Below are 17,638 nucleotides of genomic sequence, written 5' to 3' on the forward strand. Positions count from 1 at the left end.
GAGGTACGGGTGGGATTGTCCCCCCAGGGAATGGGAATGGGACACTGCCCACGCCATGGCTCTGCCCCACACAGCCTGGGATGCTCCCATGGAACCGGGGGTTGATGTTTTGGGGTCCCCGTGCTGGGCAAGGTGTGCTCAGCGTTTTGTCCCCACTCCCTTTTGGGGCAGCGGGGTCACAGCTGGGGTGACCTCCCGGCACAGGAGGCGAGGCCGTGCCTTACCCAGCATCAAAATCCCGGCCAGGGGAGGGTGGAAAAGCCCATGGAAGTCAAAGCCCAACTTTTAACCCACCCTGGGATGGGGCTGGGCAGCAGCTGCTGTGTCTGATGTGGGCATTTCCCTCCGGGCAGGGTGACACTGGTGACACTGGAGACCCAGGCGAGCCAGGACTGCAGGGACGGAAGGTGAGGGGTGTCTGTGACTCTGTCCCTCCTTCCAGCACCTCTGCAACATCCCTGGCCTGCTCATCTGCTGCTCCATGGTGGGGACAGAGCAGCACAGGGGTGTCCCCATGGCTGAGGAGCACCATGCTCTCGGTGGCACCCAGCCAGAGGGTGACACAGCTCATCTCCCTGCAGAAGCTCATTTATCGCTGTTCCTTCTCCCTCTTTGTGGTGACACTTGTCTCCATCCCTGAGCAGGGCAATGCTGGCCCCAGGGGCCTTCCTGGAATTCCTGGTCCAGGAGCTGCCACGGGAGAAATCGGAGGGAAAGGCCAGAAGGGAGAGAAGGGCCGGGAAGGTTTGCTGGCAAGTACAGCTGGGGCCAGGTTGCCTCACCCTACAGGTGCCCAGTGTCCCCAAAGGCTGGGTGATGGGTGCCAAGGAGGGAGCTCACCCTCTGTGGGAAACCTTGGGCTCTGGGAGCTGCAGAAAGTCCTAGGAATTGTCAAATCCCCATAATTAGGGAGTTTCATGTTTCGCGGGCGTGACACCCAAACAAAAGGATGGTTTGGGTTTGTGGGGTAATGCTGCCTTCAGCCAAATTGCAGCTCCTGCCGGGCTGGGAACATGTCCCCCTCTGTGTCCCAGGGCCAGGGCGGTGTCACCGGAGCTGCAGGACCTGCTGGAGCCAGAGGATGGTTTGTAAGTCACATCATGTCCCCTCTCCCCTTTCACTGGTCACTGGCCTGGTGGGGGGACATGGGAGTGACTGGGAGCACTGGGCAGGGCTCTGTCCCTGTCCCAGACCTGGGGAGGGGACACTGGTGTGACTGGGAGCACTGGGCAGGGCTGAGTGACCCGGGCTCCTCTGTTTGTCCCCTGAACAGGGGGGGACAGGACTCCGAGGTCCTCCTGGGCCTGATGGTCCCGAGGGAGAGAAGGTACAGTGGGGTGATGGCTCCAACCCTTCATCTCTGGCTGGATCCCCCTTTTCTGGCTGCTTCCCAAGCTTTCCTGGTGGGAATGTGGTGGGACTGGCTGCATGGGTGTCCTGGGCAGGCTGGGGACAGGGGGACCTGCCATGGGACACCCCTTGCCTTGTTGCCTAAGTTACAAAGGCAGCAAGGCAGGGAAGGGTTTTTCCATGGACAGAGCTGCTTCTCCTCCTTTCCCAGGGAGATCCAGGGCCACGAGGTGTGGATGGAGCTGCTGGCGCTGCAGGATTCGAGGTACTGATGCCTGGAATTGCCAAAGGCTTCCCCAGTGCTTCCCTATTCCAAATACAACCCAAAGGATTTATTGCCCCTTCACTGGCCAGGTCAGGGGGCTCAGGAGCGAGGGGGGGAGGTTTAACACCTCAGATCTCAGCACAGACTCACAGGACCTAAACCCCCAAACTCTCAGGTCCCTAAAACCCCAAAATCCCAGTGCCTAAAACCCCAAATATCAGATCCTTTCCAGCACCCAGGGCTGCCCCATGGAAAACCTGTTCCTGCTGCTGAATCCTGTTTACTCCCAAGTGATTCCCGGTGCTGCCTTGGCCAGCTGAGTGTGGGATGTGGGACAGGATGCTCAGGGTCCCCACAGAGCTGAAGGACACGGTGCTGAGGGACTTTTTCTGAACCCCTGATGACCCCACAGGGGCTGGCCGGAGATGATGGAGCGAAGGGAGATGGTGGCAAGCCCGGCCCACTGGTGAGTACCCGCCCTGCCCCCCAAAAATTCCCCTGGGAAAGAGGTTTGGTGGCATTTTGGGACGTGTCTCACTCCGGGGGTGGCTGCACAGTGAGCTCTGCCAGCCTGGCCGTGGCTCCCAGCTCCTGCCCTGGGACTGAGTCACCGCTTCCTTGGATTTCCCACAGCAAATTCCCTTAAAGGAGTTTTAATAGAGCTGGTAAAAGCCGTGCCAAGGTGCCAGGGCTGTTGCACACGTAACGCTCGGCTGCTGGAATCTGCCTGAGGCAGCTCCAGGGCTCTGGATTTCCCCCTCCTTGGAGCAGATCCGCCGGTGTCCATGTGGCTCTGGGAACGCTTGAGGTGCCCCAGGATGGGAATTATGCTCATGGTAGAGAGCCCCAGATGGGTTATCAATGCCCTGACCTCAGCTGCAGGATAAATCCCACGTGCATCCCAGTTTTCCCACATTACAGTGCCACCCTGCCCAGGCAAGACGTGCCCTTATGGAATCCCAGAATCCCAGACTGGTTTGGGTTGGAAGGGACCTCAAAGCTCTTTGAATTCCATCCCCTGCCATGGGCAGGGAAACCTTCCACAGACCAGGTTGCTCCAAGCCCTTAACTTGGGCGATTTTCTGGGAGAGGTCAGGCTGTGAAATCCAGGGGCATTTGCTGTGAAATCAACTCTGTGTGGATTTGCTGTGGAATCAGCTCCAGGGGCATTTGCTGTGGAATCAACTCTGGGTGGATTTGCTGTGGAATCAGCTCCAGGGGCATTTGCTGTGGAATAAATTCCGGGTGGATTTGCTGTGGAATCGGCTCTGGGTGGATTTGCTGTGGAATCAGCTCCAGGGGCATTTGCAAAGCTCAGTGTGGCTGAAGCCCCTCGAGGGGCGGCTGCTCGGGCCCTGCTGGGGATGGGGGTGAGCAGTGTCCCCCTCTCTGTGCCCTGCAGGGCTCGCAGGGGGCTCAGGGACTGGCGGGTGCCCCTGGGCTCCGGGGGTACACTGGGCACGAGGGAGCCAGAGGAGTGACGGGCACCAAGGGACAGCCAGGCCAGCAGGTAATGCCCGTCTGCTCCGTGGGGACGGGCAGGGGACATCCCTGGCACGGCTCTCCCTGGGGACCACAGCCCCAGCTGTGCCCTCCTGCCTTCCCCTGGTGCCAGCCTCATGTTTTGTCCCCAAATGAACTCAGGGGACTCTTGGGCCACCGGGCGAAGCTGGAGCCACCGGGCTGAGCGGCACCGAGGTGAGCAGGCTCCTCTCTGCCCCATTCCCTGCTCCAGCTTTTCCAGCCTCCCACATCTGTGTCCTGCCTGGGAATTGGGTGAATAACCCAGAGGTTTGGATTTGGCTTGAAGTTTGTTTTCCTTCTTAGGGCCTGGTGGGTGCAAAAGGGGAGCCGGGCAAGCCGGGAAAACCGGGACAAATGGTGAGGAGTGGGATGGAGCTGTGGTGGTTGTCCCTGAAAGAGGCTGTGGGATGCTGGGATCCCCTGGAGGTGTGAAAGTCCCCATCTCCTGCTGACCCCTCCCACAGCCCCACTCTGCCCCTCCTGCTCCAGAGAGGGGGGAAAAATCCCAAAGGGAATATTCCAGCCTAGAGCATCCTCCTGTGCTCACTGGGGCAAGGCAGGGAGGGAAGGTGGGAGGGGCATCCCTGGAACAGCATTCTCATGGAGGGGTTTCCTTCTCCTTTGGGATTTTAGGGGTCTCCTGGACAAGCTGGTCCTAAAGGATGGAAAGGCCGCAAAGGACATAAGGTACCCCCAAAATCCTCCCCTGGGGGTGGCACCTGAGGGGCACTGCCCAGTGGGCACGGGGTGGGCAAGCCTGAGGTGGTCAATCCCATTTGGATCCAGTGGGAATTTCCCAGGGGGACCTGTTTTTCCCCACCTGGCAAACACAGGATGCCCTTGGGCAAGTTTTGGGTGAGGGGTTTGGCAGATGCTGCCTCCAGCCTGGCTCAGGTGGCCCTGGGGGGGCACAGGGGCCTCCCCAGCTCTTGGTGCCCATCCAGGGTCCCCGAGTGCCTGGTGGGCTCTGTCCCCATCTCCTGCAGGCAGCAGCTCCTGTTCCCCACTCCTGGGATGTGGCTGAGCTGTTGGAGACCCACATCCCCCATCTCTTCTCCCCCCAGGGTGACACGGGGCAGGAAGGGGAAGAAGGGGTCCCTGGAGAAGCTGGCAGACGGGTAAATGGCACTGCTGGCCCCACGGAGGGTGGCAGGCAGTGCGGGGCTGCTCCTTGGAGCCCGGGCAGCTTTTCCAGGGAGGTCCCAGTTTTCTGGGGGCTTGGAATCCCTGGAGGGATGAGGGGTGGCTGGATTAGTTTGGAATTACCTGTGAGTCTTTCACCTGTGGTCCCCAGGGCAAGCGAGGCAAGATGGGCCAGCAGCCCCCGCGGGGTCCCCGGGGACACAAGGTAGGTGGTGGCTTTGTGGGGCTGCCTTGCCCCCCTGGCACTTTGGGGGTGCTCCCACCTGCCTGAGCCCTGGTTTAGGGTTTAGGTTTAGATAACTGGAGGGTTCTGTGCTCCCAGACCCCCTCCAGCCCATCCAGGGGGTCCCCCACAGCCCCAGCCCCCCGTGGGCTGCTCTCCCTGCCCTGGAGCATCACCCTGGGCACTCCCTTTGCATTTCAGGGCTACCCAGGTGACAAAGGACTTCCAGGACCCCAGGGCCCGCAGGGACCCTATGTGAGTATCAGCTTGGGGTTTTGGGGTGCTGGCTGCTCCCTGCTTGACCCCACTGTGTGGCCCAGCTCTGCAGGGACCCGAAGCAGGGAGCTGTTTATAGTGAGGGGAGTTTTTAAGTGGTTCATCCATCTCCTCCTGTCTTCTCCTCCCAAATTAACATCCCAGTCAGGCAGATCCCATCATTCCCAAAATGTGACTCTGGAGGCCAAATCCTTCTTTTTCAGGGATGTGTTTGATGCCAGGCAGTGCTGAACACTGGTACAGAGCTGTGCCCACATTCCCAGAGAGCTGCCATGGCTGGAGGAGCAAAACGCAGCCAGTAAAAAGGACTCAAATATTTCTTTTAATTACCAGAAATTGCTTTTTTCTCTACTTAAAATATAAAAACCCCAACTTTGGCAACATCACAATAAAAAAAAAGCTGGATGTTCTCAGCCAGCCAAGGCAGCTCCAGTGCACTTTTACTGGGCTTTGCTGAGGGATCCTTTAAAGGAAAAATCAAAGGAATGATGAGAAAATGCCTCGAAGTGTCTAAAACTGCCTGAAATCCTCGGAATCCTTGGTTGTGGGGAGGTCCTTCCTTGCCAGGGGCTGACAGGAGCAGGGTGAGGCAGTTCCATGTTTCTCTCTTAGGGCATCCTGGGGCTGAAGGGCACCAAAGGAGAGCCTGGAGCGAAAGGACACAAGGTAGGGGACACATGCCAGGCACAGCAGGGACACATTTAATTTGCTGGATGCCATCCCTGATTTCCCTCCTTTTGAACCCTCATGGCTGCACCATCCTTCTCTGGGGATTTTTCACCATGTCCCAGGTGCTGGGAGACAGAACCTTGAGATTTTCTCCCAAATCCCATCCTTTTCCAGCTTTTCCATCCTCCTGGAGTTGCAGGCAGCAGTGTGGAGCCTTTAAATCCCTGCTCTCAGCATCGATGCACCACAAGCTGAACCTCCCTTGTGCCATTCCTGCGGGATCCAGCCTTGGCTGGAGAAGCTGAGCACATCCCAACATTCCCACCCCATCCCTCAGCCCCAGGGCCATAAATACGAGTGACAAGCAGTCCCTGGCGATGGGGAGCTGCTCAGAGCCTTCAGGAAAAGGAAACCCTGGGAATCAAATTTAAATTTAAATTTAATTTATTAAATTTAAATTTATTGTGAGCTCAGTGAGCAGCTCCTGGGAGAGCAGGCAGAGGGGAGGCCACGCTGGGATTTTTCCCCTGCTTCTGGTTTCAGCCCACCAGGAATCTTCTTCATTCTCCCCAAGTGTTTCCTGGCAATTTCCAAGGTTTTCCTGGGCAATATTTCAGTCTGAAATCCTTTCAAGCTTGGAGCTGATCATCCCTCCTGCTGCCTCTGTCCCCCAGCAATGTGGGGACAGGGAATTCTGTGGAATCCAAAGGATGGGTCTTTTGGGGTTTTTGCTCCAGAAATTTTGCAGCTGGCCATACCTGGGAATTTCCCCACCCACGCTGGTGTCCTGGGGGTTCTGTCCTTCCCTTTGCCACCAAAGCTCTCCCTGACTCTCTCCTAGGGTGAGAAGGGCAGCAAAGGTGACCTGGGCCAGCAAGGGGACGATGGCTTCAAGGTGCGTGACAGGTTCTGCTCTTTTCCTTCCCCCCCAGTCCCTTGTCACCCTGTGTGACATCCTGCCACATTTCCCAGGGCAAGCCAGGACCTCATGGTGTCCCTGGGAGGCCGGGACCCAAGGGAAAGCAGGTAAGGGCAGGGAGAGAGGGATGTCAGGGACTAAAATCAGTATTTGGGGTGAATTTCTTATTTTTCCATATAAAATCCCCCGTGGGGAAGGGATTGGAGAAGGATGCAGGGCTGGGGAATGTCCTGTGCACAGCCCTGAGCTGTTCTGGTGTCCTTCCAGGGTGACACTGGCCCCCCTGGCCCGCGGGGACACCCTGGAATTCCCGGGACACCGGTGAGTCCTTCCCCCTCCTGCAGGTTTGGGGTTCACTGGTGGCCCCACAGGGATGGGGCTTTGATCCCACCTGCCTCCCTCTTATCCTGGTCCTGTCCTTTCCTTCCAGGGCTTGTCTGGACCCAAAGTAAGTGGTGGGGAGCAGCTGGAGCGGGACCAGCCCTGCCATGGGATCCCTTCCCTCCTTCCCCCTCCCTGGGGCCCGTGGGGGTGCAGCTCAGCACAGCAGCATCTCCCACCTCGCTTTCCTTCCCTTCTCCTCCTCCTCTTCTGGCAGGGGCTGAGAGGCTTCCCGGGCCTGCCGGGCCCCAGGGGCACACCGGGAGCGCCGGTAAGCGGAGCCACGAACACCCCTCATCCCAAAATTTGGGTGCCTCGCTCCCCTAACCGTGGCAGTGAGGCCCTGCCGTGCCGTGCTGTCATTCCACGGGGATGCCCAGCTGCTGGAGCTGTTGGAGGAGCTGCTGGGGGGCCCGTGGGCAGCAGCCAGTGCCACCAGCACTGTCATTGTCCCCAGGGTCTCGCCGGCCCCCCTGGTCCCAGCGGGCCCGCGCTGGTTCTGTCCCAGGAGGAGCTGCAGGTGAGTGACCCCTGACCAGGAGGGAAGGGGCTGCCAGCACTACTGTCCCATGTCCTGCTGCTTCCGAGCTCCCCTGGGCACCAGGAGCAAGAAGATCCAGCTGCTCCCTCTGCCCCCACGCTTGTCCTTGTCCCCTGCACGGGCCATCCCCTTCCTCAGCACCTGCTGATGCTCCTGGTGGGGGGATTTATGGTCAGGTGATGTCCCCTCCCTTTGCTTTCAGCGCCTCATTTATTCCTCCAAGCACCTGAATTACTCCGTGGTCTGGGCTCTGCTGGACACCCTGAGCCGGGAGCTCCGAGCCCTGGTGGAGCATCCCAACGGCACCAAAACCAACCCGGCCACCACCTGCAAGGAGCTGCTGCTGGCTCACCCCAGCCTGCCCGACGGTACCAGGGGCATGGGGGGTGCCCCTGGAGCTGGCCAGAGCTCCAGAGCCCCTGCAGGGACAGGCAGCTCTTTGAAATAAAGAGGGAATAAGGATTTTGGGAATGAGGTCGGATGGGCTTCACAGGCATTCCGGGAGAAACGGGCTGGCAGCCAGGCCACCAGCTGGGGTGGGATGGCACCGTGTGGCACTCTCCCTGTGCCAAACCTGCGTGCCAGGAGCTGCCCCCTCCTCCCTCCAGGGCAGTACTACATCGACCCCAACCAGGGCAGCCCCCAGGACGCGCTGTTGGCCTTCTGCAACTTCACAGCTGGGGGGGAGACCTGCATAGCCCCCGTCCACAACCAGGTACGGGGGGGCTTCCATGGGGCAGCTTCAGCCCCGAGTGACCCCTCGGGGTGGGAGGGGGACAAGGGCTGGTGGGGCTGGAGAGGGACAGGGTGACCAGTCCCTTGCCGTGGTGGCCAATCCCTTGCCATGGTGAGCAATCCCTTGCTGTGGTGCTCAGGCTCCTACCGTGGTGGCCAATCCCTTGCCGTGGTGCCCAGTCCCTTGCTGTGGTGCCCAGTCCCTTGCCATGGTGGCTGATCCCTTGCTGTGGTGCTCAGGCTCCTACCGTGGTGGCCAATCCCTTGCCGTGGTGCCCAGTCCCTTGCTGTGGTGCCCAGTCCCTTGCCATGGTGGCTGATCCCTTGCTGTGGTGCTCAGGCTCCTACCGTGGTGGCCAATCCCTTGCCGTGGTGCCCAGTCCCTTGCCGTGGTGGCCGATCCCTTGCCGTGGTGGCCACTGCCGTGGCAGGGAGCTGTTGGGGCACTCCGGAGTGAGGCTCCTGTCACGGTGCGTGCCCAGGCTGCAGGGACAGGCCACACACACAGGCCCTGTGCTGCCTCCTTGTCCTGTCAGTGCCACTGTGCCCTGCTGGGACAGCGTGACATTGTCCCCGCTCCCCTCAGGTCCCCATCAAGGCTTGGCTGAGCACCTACACCTCTGAGGGCACCTTTCAGTGGTTCAGCACCCTGCCCGGGGGCTTCCTGGTGAGTGCCCGGCTGGAACAGCCATGGGGACACACAGGTGAGGTCAGGGGTCCCCGAGTGCCACCCCGCAGCGGTGGGACAGCACCCAGGTCCCCCGGCCGTGCACAGAGGGATGTGACCCCTCCTTGTGCGAGGAACTCCAGCGCTTTAGCGGTGGCTGGACCCTGCCTGGGCTTGGCCTGGGGGGAGCACAGCCCCCTCCAAACAGCCCCCGCTTCCCAGCTTTCTCTCCTGCAGCTGGAATACGCGGGGGCCAGCCCGGTGCAGCTCCGCTTCCTGCGCCTGCACAGCCACCGCGCCGCCCAGAAGGTCTCGTACTCCTGCAGACCGGCCCCGGAGCGCGGCCGGCCCCAGCCCGACAAGGAAATCCGCTTCCTGGCCGACTCCCGAGATCACAGCTACGCAGCCAGCCTGCAGGGCTGCCTGGTGAGCCTGGCCCTGCGAGGCCTTTGTGCCTGGAAAAGCCTCCTGACCTTTGGAGAGCCCTTTGGAGAGGGTTTGAACCCCCACAGCTGGGATAGACCGGGTGGATGAGGCTGCACACGGTGATGGGACGGAGAACATCCACTCCCCGGGCCCAAGGAGCTGTCCTGGTCGTGGGATGGGGCAGGGGACATGGGGGAGGTCACCACCCTGGAGAAGCCGGGAGGGGCTGGGGATGGAGACTGGGTGCATCAAGGAGCAGCCGGGGGAGCTCCAGGCCCTCAGCTGAGGGGTTCGGTGCCACTCAGCTGTCCCCGGTGGTCATTTCAGCTGGACAACGAGTCCTCCATCACCGACACCATCTTCCAGTTCAGCACGGAGGAGCTGTGGCTGCTGCCCCTGCGGGACCTGGCTGTCTTCCACAACGGCGACACCTCACACCAGTTTGGTTTCACAGTCGGACCAGTTTGCTTCAGCTGAAACTGGTGCCACCCAAACCGAGCCAGCCGGTTCTGTCCCCGCCCAGGAGCCGTGGGGAGAAGTCTCCACTGGGGGTGGCACGGGGCTCCCACTCGTTCCCCAGAGCTGCCGGTTCTGTCCGAGCTCCGTGTTTGGAGCTGCATTATGCCCCGGACTCCAGTTCCTTCTGGAGCAGAGGAAAATTGTTTACAAAAGTCTTTTTTCTATAAATTATATATATATATATATATGTATATATTACAGATGAGGAGGTGCTGATTTAATGACTGCCTGGGGGAGGTTCCTGTCATTATAATCGATGGGAACTGTCTGCTAAACTAAAGAAAAGCAAGGAGCAAAACTCCTGCCAGCTTGGGAAAAGGGGAGGGAAAGGGGTCAAGTGCACAAATAACTGGAGCACTGATTCCCCAGGCCTGGGCTTGGGAGTGGCCCTGATGAGCCTGGGAGAGCCCAGAGTGTGGTGCTGCTCCAGCCCAGCCAGGAACCTGGTGCTGCAAAGGGGTGAAAATATCCATCCCCCCAAATCCTGCCTCGCTTTTATCTCCATCTCACCGAGAAGGATTTTTGTGGTGTAGAGCCACGGCAGCACCGCTCTGGGTGGGCAGGGGTGGGATTGAAGCCCTTTGCTGCAGCACTGCTCTTTCTCACCTTTTTATTGTTGTTCCCAGCAAGAATTCCCCTGCCTCCACCAGTCCTGCTGGGCTGTGGAGCCCAGGGGGAGTCTGGGCCCCGGCTGGGTTACAGCACCCCCATTTCTCTGCTGCACAGCCCCAAAACCCCCAGATCCCAGCTGGCTTTGCTGGTTCTCTCATCGCTGCTCGGGCTCTAACCCTCTGAAGTGCCTGTGCCCAGGTGAGGCTGGGCAGCGATGCCAAAGCCAGCAGAGCAGGGTGGCAGCCGGGTTAGACCCCGCGCTGGGGTCACGGAGAGCAGCAGGGGAAGCTTTTTGTGCCCAGGCAGGGGTTGAAGCAATGCCAGCTCACCTTCCCACTCAAGGACATACAAACAAACCTGCTGGCATGCCCAGGGTGCCTTTGTGGACACTGGCACCTGTGGCACTTGGGGAGACGGAGGCAGGGGCAGCTCAGCACACCCTGTTCCCAGGGGTAATGGGGATGGTTGGAGTGTCCCAGCAGAGAGCCAACAGCTGTGTGCTTCCAGTCACAGCTGGAAGGAAAGTTCCCCTTTGTCCTGCCTGGCTATGGGGAGAATAAAATTATCAAATCCTGAATGGTTTGGGTGGAATAGAGACCTTAAAGCCCATCCAGTGCCACCCCTGCCATGGGCAGGGACACCTCCCACTGTGCCAGGCTGCTCCAAGCCCCAATGTCCAGCCTGGCCTTGGGCACTGCCAGGGATCCAGGGGCAGCCCCAGCTGCTCTGGGCACCCTGTGCCAGGGCCTGCCCACCCTCCCAGGGAACAATTCCTTCCCAATCTCCCATCCAGCCCTGCCCTCTGGCACTGGGAAGCCATTCCCTGTGTCCTGTCCCTCCATGCCTTGTCCCCAGTCCCTCTGCAGCTCTCCTGGAGCCCCTTTAGGCCCTGCAAGGGGCTCTGAGCTCTCCCTGGAGCCACCCAGAACCCCCAAAAAACCTTCACCATTTTTAGAGTGCAAACCCCGGATGCCGGGGGTGATGGGGGTGGGGAACCAGCAGAAAACCCTCGGGCGCTTTGGATCCGCGCCGGGACCGGGATGGAGCAGGGAGGGAAAGGAAAGCGAAACCCCGGAGCGCGGAGGGGCCGGGCCCCGCTGTCCCCAGGGATGCTGAGCCCGGCCACAGGACGAGCGGAGGGCGCGACAACACCGCGACAACACCGGGACAACACCGGGACAACACCGCCGCGACAGCAGCGCCGGAGGGGACGGGCCGGGCCCCGCGCCCGCTGCCGCCGCCACCATGCAGGTGAGCCCCGGGGCGGGCACGGCACCGGGAGTCCTTCCCGGAACGCCGGAGATCCCGCTGGAACCCCTTCAATCCCCCCCTGGAACCGCATGAATCCCTCCCGGAACCCTGTGGCCCCCTTGGAACTCCTTAAAACTCCTGCCGGAACCCCCTGAATCCCTTTTTGAACCCCGTGAATTTCTCCCTGGAACCCTTTAAATCCCCCTGGAATCCCTTAAATCTCCCTGGAACCCCGTGAATCCCCCCGTGGAACCCCTTAAACCCTCCTGGAATCCCTTAAATCTGCCTGGAACCCCTTAACCCCCCCTGGAACTCTTTCAATACCCCTGGAACCCTGTGAATCCCCCCTGGAACCCCTTAAACCCCCTCTGGAACCCCGTGAATCCCCTTTTGGACCCTGTGAATTTCCCCCTGGAATCCTTTAAATCCCCCTGGAATCCCTTAAATCTCCCTTAAACCCCTTAAACCCCCCTGGAACCCCTTCAATACCCCTGGAACCCTGTGAATCCCCCCTGGAACCCCTTAAACCCCCTCTGGAACCCCATGAATCACCCTGGAACCCCGTGAATCCCCCCTGGAACCCCTTAAACCCCCTCTGGAACCTGACACCGCTCTGTGCATTTCTGCTAAGAATAACTCCAAAACTGCAGCGGATCCGGCCCCTAAATGCAGGCTGAGCACAGGAGGTTTCCCAGCAGCTGTTTTTCCCTGGGGGAATTCCTGCGGAGGAGGAGCTGGGCGCAGCCTCACCTCAATCCCTGCCGCGTGGGCAGGTGGCGGAGGACAGGATCCCATCCCTCTGAACAACATCCCTGGGCCTGGGATTGGAAAGAATGCAGGGATTTTTAGGATTTCGCCCTCTTGGCCTTTGCCCACTGGAGAAATCTCTCTGTAGGAGAGGAGCAAGGTCCAAGGAGCATCGTTTTGGTGTCACACCCACACTGGGCACCCAAAAATGTGGCTTCACCCCAGGCTGGGGCAGCAAAGGGATCTTCTGGATCTCTGGAACAGGCTGCTCAGGGAAGTGGTGGAATCACCATCCCTGGAATTGTTCAAAAAACATTAAGAGAGGTGGCACTTGGGGACGGGGTTTAGTGGAGGCCTTGGCAGTGCTGGGTTAATGTTTGGATTTCATGATCTTACAGGGCTTTTCCAACCTTAATGACTCTGATTCTGCCCATCACTTAAATCCCTCTGGAACCCCTTGAATCCCCTTGGAACCTCTTAAATTTCTCTGGGACCCCATGAATGCCCTCAGAAACCCCTTAAATTTCCCTGGAACCCCGTGAATCCCCTTGGAACCTCTTAAATTTCTCTGGGACCCCATGAATGCCCTCAGAAACCCCTTAAATCTCCCTGGAACCCCGTGAATTGCCCCTGGAACCCCTTAAATCTCCCTGGAACCCCATGAATCCCCTCAGAAACCCCTTAAATCACCCTGGAACCCCCATCCCTGAAACAGTCACCTGCTCCTTCCACCACCTACAGACCTGTGGGTGAAACCTGTAAGGAGAAATAGCTTCGTTTAAAGGCTAATTATCATTAATTAGTGGCCAAAGGAGGCTTAAAAGGGTGAGCCAATTACGTGTGCTAATGTGCTTTGGGTAAGGAGGGCCCAGGGGTGTAATCAGAGCCGGGCTGTGGTGAACACCCCCAGGGGATTTATTGGATGGTATTTCTGGCTGAGGCAGCTCCTGGTCCTGTCAGTCACCTCTGCCGGTGTTGGAAAAGGCAGGAAAGAGGCTCCAGATGTGGATCCGTGCGGGAGAGGGGTGGCCACGAGCTCCACAAACACCTCTGAGAGAGATTCAATGAATGGAGGATGAAAAACCCAATGAAATTCCAGTTTTTGAGCAAGACCTGGCAGCTGGGTACGAGCTTGGAGCTGGTCTTACACAAGAGCAATTCCTGCTCCTCCTGTTCCAGCGGGGTGAAGGAGCAGGGATGGTGCCTTTGTAGGTCCTGGCAGGTTGGACAGTGTCGGGATTGATGCTCCTCTGCCAGGGAGCACCCCTGGGGTGGCACCCATCGTTGGGTGGTTGCACTGGCGGCTCTGGTGGTGCTTTGGTGGTGGAGTTTTTGGGTGTGCTGGGGGTGCAGGAGTTTTGGGAGCAGAGGCTCTGCCCACCAGCTTCACCTCAGGCTGTGGGTGGTGTTCCCAGGGACCTTCCCTCCTCCAGTCCAGCTGGATGAAGTCCTGGATTCAGCTCTCTTTGCCACAAAGGCAAACTGGCTTTTCTCCCAGCCCAGACATGCACAGGAGCTGCTGCTGGGGGTGAAAATTGTCCTGCTGGAGGTCACGGGAGGAGTTTAACCCAGTCAGCGTGACTGTGATTGTCCATGCAAGTTCCTCTTCCCGTTTCAGAACTGGGCAAAAACTTGCACCATTCAGTAAAACCCCAGATGAGCATCCTGGGGTGGGGTGTGAGGACCTGCTGAGTGTGGGCACCCAGCACCCCCAGGGGCTCCAGCAGTGCCCTTTCCTGGCCTCTTTTCCAGATGACCTTCTACTTCTCGGACACAGTGGTGCTGCTGTTTGACTTCTGGAATGTCCACAACCCCACAGGTAGGCTGCCAGCCCCTGGGACATCCATTTATCCATCCATCCATGGATCCATCCATCCCTCTGTCCATCATCCATCCATCCATCCATCCATGGGTCCATCCACCCATCATCCATCCATCCATGAACGCATCCATGAATCCATCCATTCCTTCATCCATCATCCATCTGTCCATCCATCCCTCTGTATCTCTCTCTGTCCCTCTGTCCATCCATCCATGCATCCATCCATCCATCCCTTCATCTCTCTCTCTGTCCATCCATCCCTCCCTCCACCCATCCCTCCATCCATGTCCCAAGAGGACACAGCCTTAAGCTGAGCCAGGAGAAGTTTAGGCTGGACATTAGGAAGGAGTCCTTCACAGAAAGGGTGGCTGGGGCTGCCCAGGGAGGCGGTGGAGTCTCTGTCCCTGGAGGTGTTTAAGGACAGACTGGATGTGGCACTTGGTGCCATGGTCTGGGTGACAAGGTGGTCTTAGGTTAGGTCACAGGTTGGACTTGATGACCTCAAAGGGCTTTTCCAACCTAATTCTGTGAATTAAAAAGGTAAATACCCCATTTCCTGCCATTTAACAACGCCGCTGCCCACCCCAGTGCCAGGAGCCCTCCACTTCACCCCATGGATATCCCCAAACACCCCGTGCCGGGCCCTGCTGTGCCCCTGTCAGCCCCACAGCAGCGTGGGGATGTCTCTGCTGCAGGGATGGTGCTCTCTGTGCTGGTGATCCTGCTGCTGTCCGTGCTCTACGAGGCTGTGAAGATGGGCAAGGCCGTGCTGCTGCGGCGGGCACTGCTGGCCCTGCCCCGCAGCCTCAGCCAGGAGGCCCTGACCGAGCCACAGGAGGGGGACAGCGGCCCTGCGCAGGGCAGGTACCACAGGGACCCCCTGGCACCCACCTGGGGGGCTCAGGGATGGCTCTGTGCCCCATGGCCAGCGCACGGGGGAGAGGGGCTGTGAGGAGGAGTTGCAGGCTCCCGGGGAACGGGGGTGTGTACAGCCTGGGGAGGCGGCTCCAGGGGCAGCCCAGCCCCTCCAGGTCCTGTGGGAGATGTCCAGGGTGGTGTCTGGAGGCTCATGTTCCCCTCCAGGACCCACTGTGGGTGCAGAAGGGTCTTCCTGGTTTGGGGATGGGCACGAGCAGCAACTCAGTTCCCACAAGCCTGGCCCTGGCAGGTCCTTCCTTTGGAGCCAAGCCCTGGATTTTTCCTCTTGCATTTAATCCCAGACCATTCCTGAGGCTGCTCTTTCTGCCAGCCTCACTGATTTCGGAGCAGGATTTCTCCCTGAGCTGCTGTTTGCAGCCTCCACCCCTCTCCCCACTCCCCAAACCCCACTCTGGCCGCTCCAGGATCCCGGTGGGAAGCGATTCCGGCTACCTCGGCTTCTCGTTGATGGCATTTCCCATCTCCTTGCCCAGGTGGTTTTGGTTCCACGTGGGCCAGACGGTGTTCCACGTGGTGCAGGTGGTGCTGGGCTACATGGTGATGTTGGCCGTCATGTCCTACAACGCCTGGATCTTCCTGGGGGCCATCGTGGGCTCCACGCTGGGCTATTTCATGGTGTACCCCCTGCTCGGCCGGGGCTAGAGCCCCCCGGGGCGGTGGCACACGTGTCCCACCTCCCGCTCCTCTGTCTGGAATAGCTGCTGTCACTTCTGCTGGCTCTGTCCTTGTCCCCGTGCTCTGTGGGACGCAGAACTCCAAGGACTCGCTGGGGGCCCTCGGGGCTGGCCCCGCTCTGGGGACGGGGAGCCCCATGGCCGGCACTCGCCACGCTGCCACCGGCCTCGGCTGGTGGCTGTGCCCCGGCTCTCAGGGACCTTTGTCCGGGTGATGATGGGGGGTGCTGGCATTTCCTCCCCTCCCTGCTTTTTGAGGAGGTTCGTCCTGGATGGAACGGGAACGATCTGGTGACTTGCTGGGGAAGGGACAAGCTGGGACAAGCTGCCCTCCTGCCCAGAGCTGCCCTGCACCGAGCCCCTCTTCACACAGTGCCTTTGGGGACACTGGGGGGGTCCTGCCACCCCCACCCCGCTCCTGCCAGCGCTTCAGTGTGGCTGTGCCAGGGGGGAAATGTTGCTCCAGGTGCCTCTTGCTGCTTCCTCAGGACACCCCTTTTAATAAAAATCATCTCAGCTCTGCTCCTGGTTCGTGTCACCCCTGGGTGGGCTCAGGCTGTGGCACCCCTGGGTTGTCAGAGTGGGACTGGGGATCCCCAGCCCTACCCAGGGAATAAGGAGATTCTCCTCTGGCTTTAAATAAAGCTTTTCCATTTTATTAATTATTATAAGCATATCTTTAAACATTTGTATAACTTTCTTAATAAAATATCCTGGAAGAGACAGGTTGGAAGGTCACAGAGAAAGGCACTTTGAGGGGGGCCTCCCGAGGCACTTTGGGGTCCCCCCTGAGTGGGTTAGGCTGGGCACCCCCCTTCTGAGGCAGCAAGGTGGCACCTAAGCACAGGTGGGTGTCGGGGCGCTGGGCCCTGCTCCAGGTGTCACACCCGGGAGTCCTGAGACCCCCAGCACCTCCAGGGCTTTTGGCATCGCTGTGTGGGGGCTGCAGCCGCCCTGTCCTCCTCCCCACATGGGCAGGGCTGGCGGGGGGGTCAGCAAACCCCTGCTCCTTGCTCGGCCATCACAGCAGGAGCCAAAATCTGCAACGCTGGAGAAACCATCCGTGGAAGGAGCTGGGGAGCTCTGGAGGGCAAGGGCTGGGATGTCTCCAGTCCCCAGGGATCTGAGCCTGGAATTAGCCCAGTCCTGCCAGGCACAGCTGGGACACGGCCCCAGTGCCACCTTGCCCTGGGGACTGAACTCTGAACTTAAAACAGCTGCCAGGAGACCTCGGGGTGAGGATGGCTGGGGGTGGGCTCTGGGTGCCGTGAGCCCAGCCTGGGTGCCATGAGCCTAGCCTGGGCACCAGGAGTCCAGCCTGGGTGCTGTGAGCCCAGCCGGGATGATGTAAGCCCAGCCTGGATGCCATGAGCTTAGCCTGGAAGCTGTGAGCCCATCTTGGCCACCAGGAGCCCAGCCCGCCCCAGCTGTTGCCCCCTCTGCAGTGGCTCAAGCCCCCAGCGCTGCTGGCCCCCATTTGGCCTCCCATTGTCCATCATCCCCTGCAGCCCCCGCTCCCACCGGCACTGCTGGAGCCGGCCGGGGGGGGATGGCGGTGGGCAGGCTGCCAGGAAACGCCCCAGATTGGGGCAGGGGACAACCAGGGGACAGCCAGGAGTGTCCCCACACACCCACCCTCAGCAGGGCTAGTGCCAGCCCCCCGGCAGCCCCGGGCACTGTGTGGGGGGCAGATAAAGCTCCTCAGTAAAGCATCTCCTCAGTAGGAAAGAAAATAAGGCAGAAGAAGGACAGAGCAGAGCGCAGGGGATGCCCCGTGCCAGGCTGGGGCCACCCCCAGTCCGACCCAGTCGGGGCTGTGGCTGTGGCCAGCCCCCCACGGCAGCGGGACCCCCGTTAGGCAGTAAGGTCTCGGTGTCCCCATCCCCTCCCTCTCCCGCGGTGCTGCTCTCCATCCCCGGGGGTCCTGTCCCCCTCCCCAGCCCCGGGGTCACCGG

At 59.9% G+C, this 17,638-nt stretch overlaps 3 protein-coding genes across 3 annotated transcripts in view; 2 read left to right on the forward strand and 1 right to left on the reverse strand.

The window, feature by feature from the left end:
* LOC103619785 (collagen alpha-1(I) chain-like) overlaps nucleotides 1-9,859 on the forward strand; it is a 59,687-nt gene extending 49,828 nt beyond the window's left edge. Inside the window, exons 45-69 of the mRNA XM_017740338.1 lie at nucleotides 307-407; nucleotides 642-752; nucleotides 1,035-1,088; nucleotides 1,274-1,327; nucleotides 1,562-1,615; nucleotides 2,028-2,081; nucleotides 3,018-3,125; nucleotides 3,260-3,313; nucleotides 3,443-3,496; nucleotides 3,773-3,826; nucleotides 4,204-4,257; nucleotides 4,434-4,487; nucleotides 4,707-4,760; nucleotides 5,394-5,447; nucleotides 6,292-6,345; nucleotides 6,423-6,476; nucleotides 6,637-6,690; nucleotides 6,800-6,817; nucleotides 6,968-7,021; nucleotides 7,208-7,270; nucleotides 7,494-7,659; nucleotides 7,900-8,006; nucleotides 8,613-8,730; nucleotides 8,931-9,119; nucleotides 9,447-9,859. Coding sequence (XP_017595827.1) covers nucleotides 307-407; nucleotides 642-752; nucleotides 1,035-1,088; nucleotides 1,274-1,327; nucleotides 1,562-1,615; nucleotides 2,028-2,081; nucleotides 3,018-3,125; nucleotides 3,260-3,313; nucleotides 3,443-3,496; nucleotides 3,773-3,826; nucleotides 4,204-4,257; nucleotides 4,434-4,487; nucleotides 4,707-4,760; nucleotides 5,394-5,447; nucleotides 6,292-6,345; nucleotides 6,423-6,476; nucleotides 6,637-6,690; nucleotides 6,800-6,817; nucleotides 6,968-7,021; nucleotides 7,208-7,270; nucleotides 7,494-7,659; nucleotides 7,900-8,006; nucleotides 8,613-8,730; nucleotides 8,931-9,119; nucleotides 9,447-9,805 — 2,150 coding nt within the window. The 3' untranslated portion in view covers nucleotides 9,806-9,859. The remainder of the gene's footprint in view (nucleotides 1-306; nucleotides 408-641; nucleotides 753-1,034; nucleotides 1,089-1,273; nucleotides 1,328-1,561; nucleotides 1,616-2,027; nucleotides 2,082-3,017; nucleotides 3,126-3,259; nucleotides 3,314-3,442; nucleotides 3,497-3,772; nucleotides 3,827-4,203; nucleotides 4,258-4,433; nucleotides 4,488-4,706; nucleotides 4,761-5,393; nucleotides 5,448-6,291; nucleotides 6,346-6,422; nucleotides 6,477-6,636; nucleotides 6,691-6,799; nucleotides 6,818-6,967; nucleotides 7,022-7,207; nucleotides 7,271-7,493; nucleotides 7,660-7,899; nucleotides 8,007-8,612; nucleotides 8,731-8,930; nucleotides 9,120-9,446) is intronic.
* A 1,513-nt stretch (nucleotides 9,860-11,372) lies between these two features.
* Nucleotides 11,373-16,354, forward strand: SLC31A2 (solute carrier family 31 member 2). The gene is made up of 4 exons (XM_008638320.2): nucleotides 11,373-11,501; nucleotides 14,001-14,067; nucleotides 14,766-14,934; nucleotides 15,483-16,354. Exons 1-4 carry the CDS (start codon nucleotides 11,496-11,498, stop codon nucleotides 15,649-15,651), a joined length of 411 nt encoding a protein of 136 aa, XP_008636542.2. The 5' UTR covers nucleotides 11,373-11,495; the 3' UTR covers nucleotides 15,652-16,354.
* Nucleotides 16,355-17,132: 778 nt separating this feature from the next.
* FAM129B (family with sequence similarity 129 member B) overlaps nucleotides 17,133-17,638 on the reverse strand; it is a 15,184-nt gene continuing 14,678 nt past the window's right edge. Inside the window, exon 14 of the mRNA XM_017740287.1 lies at nucleotides 17,133-17,247. Within this exon, the coding sequence (XP_017595776.1) occupies nucleotides 17,133-17,247 (115 nt within the window). The remainder of the gene's footprint in view (nucleotides 17,248-17,638) is intronic.

This window comes from Corvus brachyrhynchos, unplaced genomic scaffold, assembly GCF_000691975.1.
Source record: "Corvus brachyrhynchos isolate BGI_N302 unplaced genomic scaffold, ASM69197v1 scaffold305, whole genome shotgun sequence".
NCBI lineage: Eukaryota > Metazoa > Chordata > Aves > Passeriformes > Corvidae > Corvus > Corvus brachyrhynchos.

What these genes read in the sequence shown, in the direction of transcription:
- SLC31A2 (XM_008638320.2), top strand. An exon ending in GAATGTCCACAACCCCACAG is followed by an intron (nt 14,068 to 14,765) that starts GTAGGCTGCCAG and finishes TCTCTGCTGCAG; the next exon opens with GGATGGTGCTCTCTGTGCTG. An exon ending in AGCGGCCCTGCGCAGGGCAG is followed by an intron (nt 14,935 to 15,482) that starts GTACCACAGGGA and finishes CTCCTTGCCCAG; the next exon opens with GTGGTTTTGGTTCCACGTGG.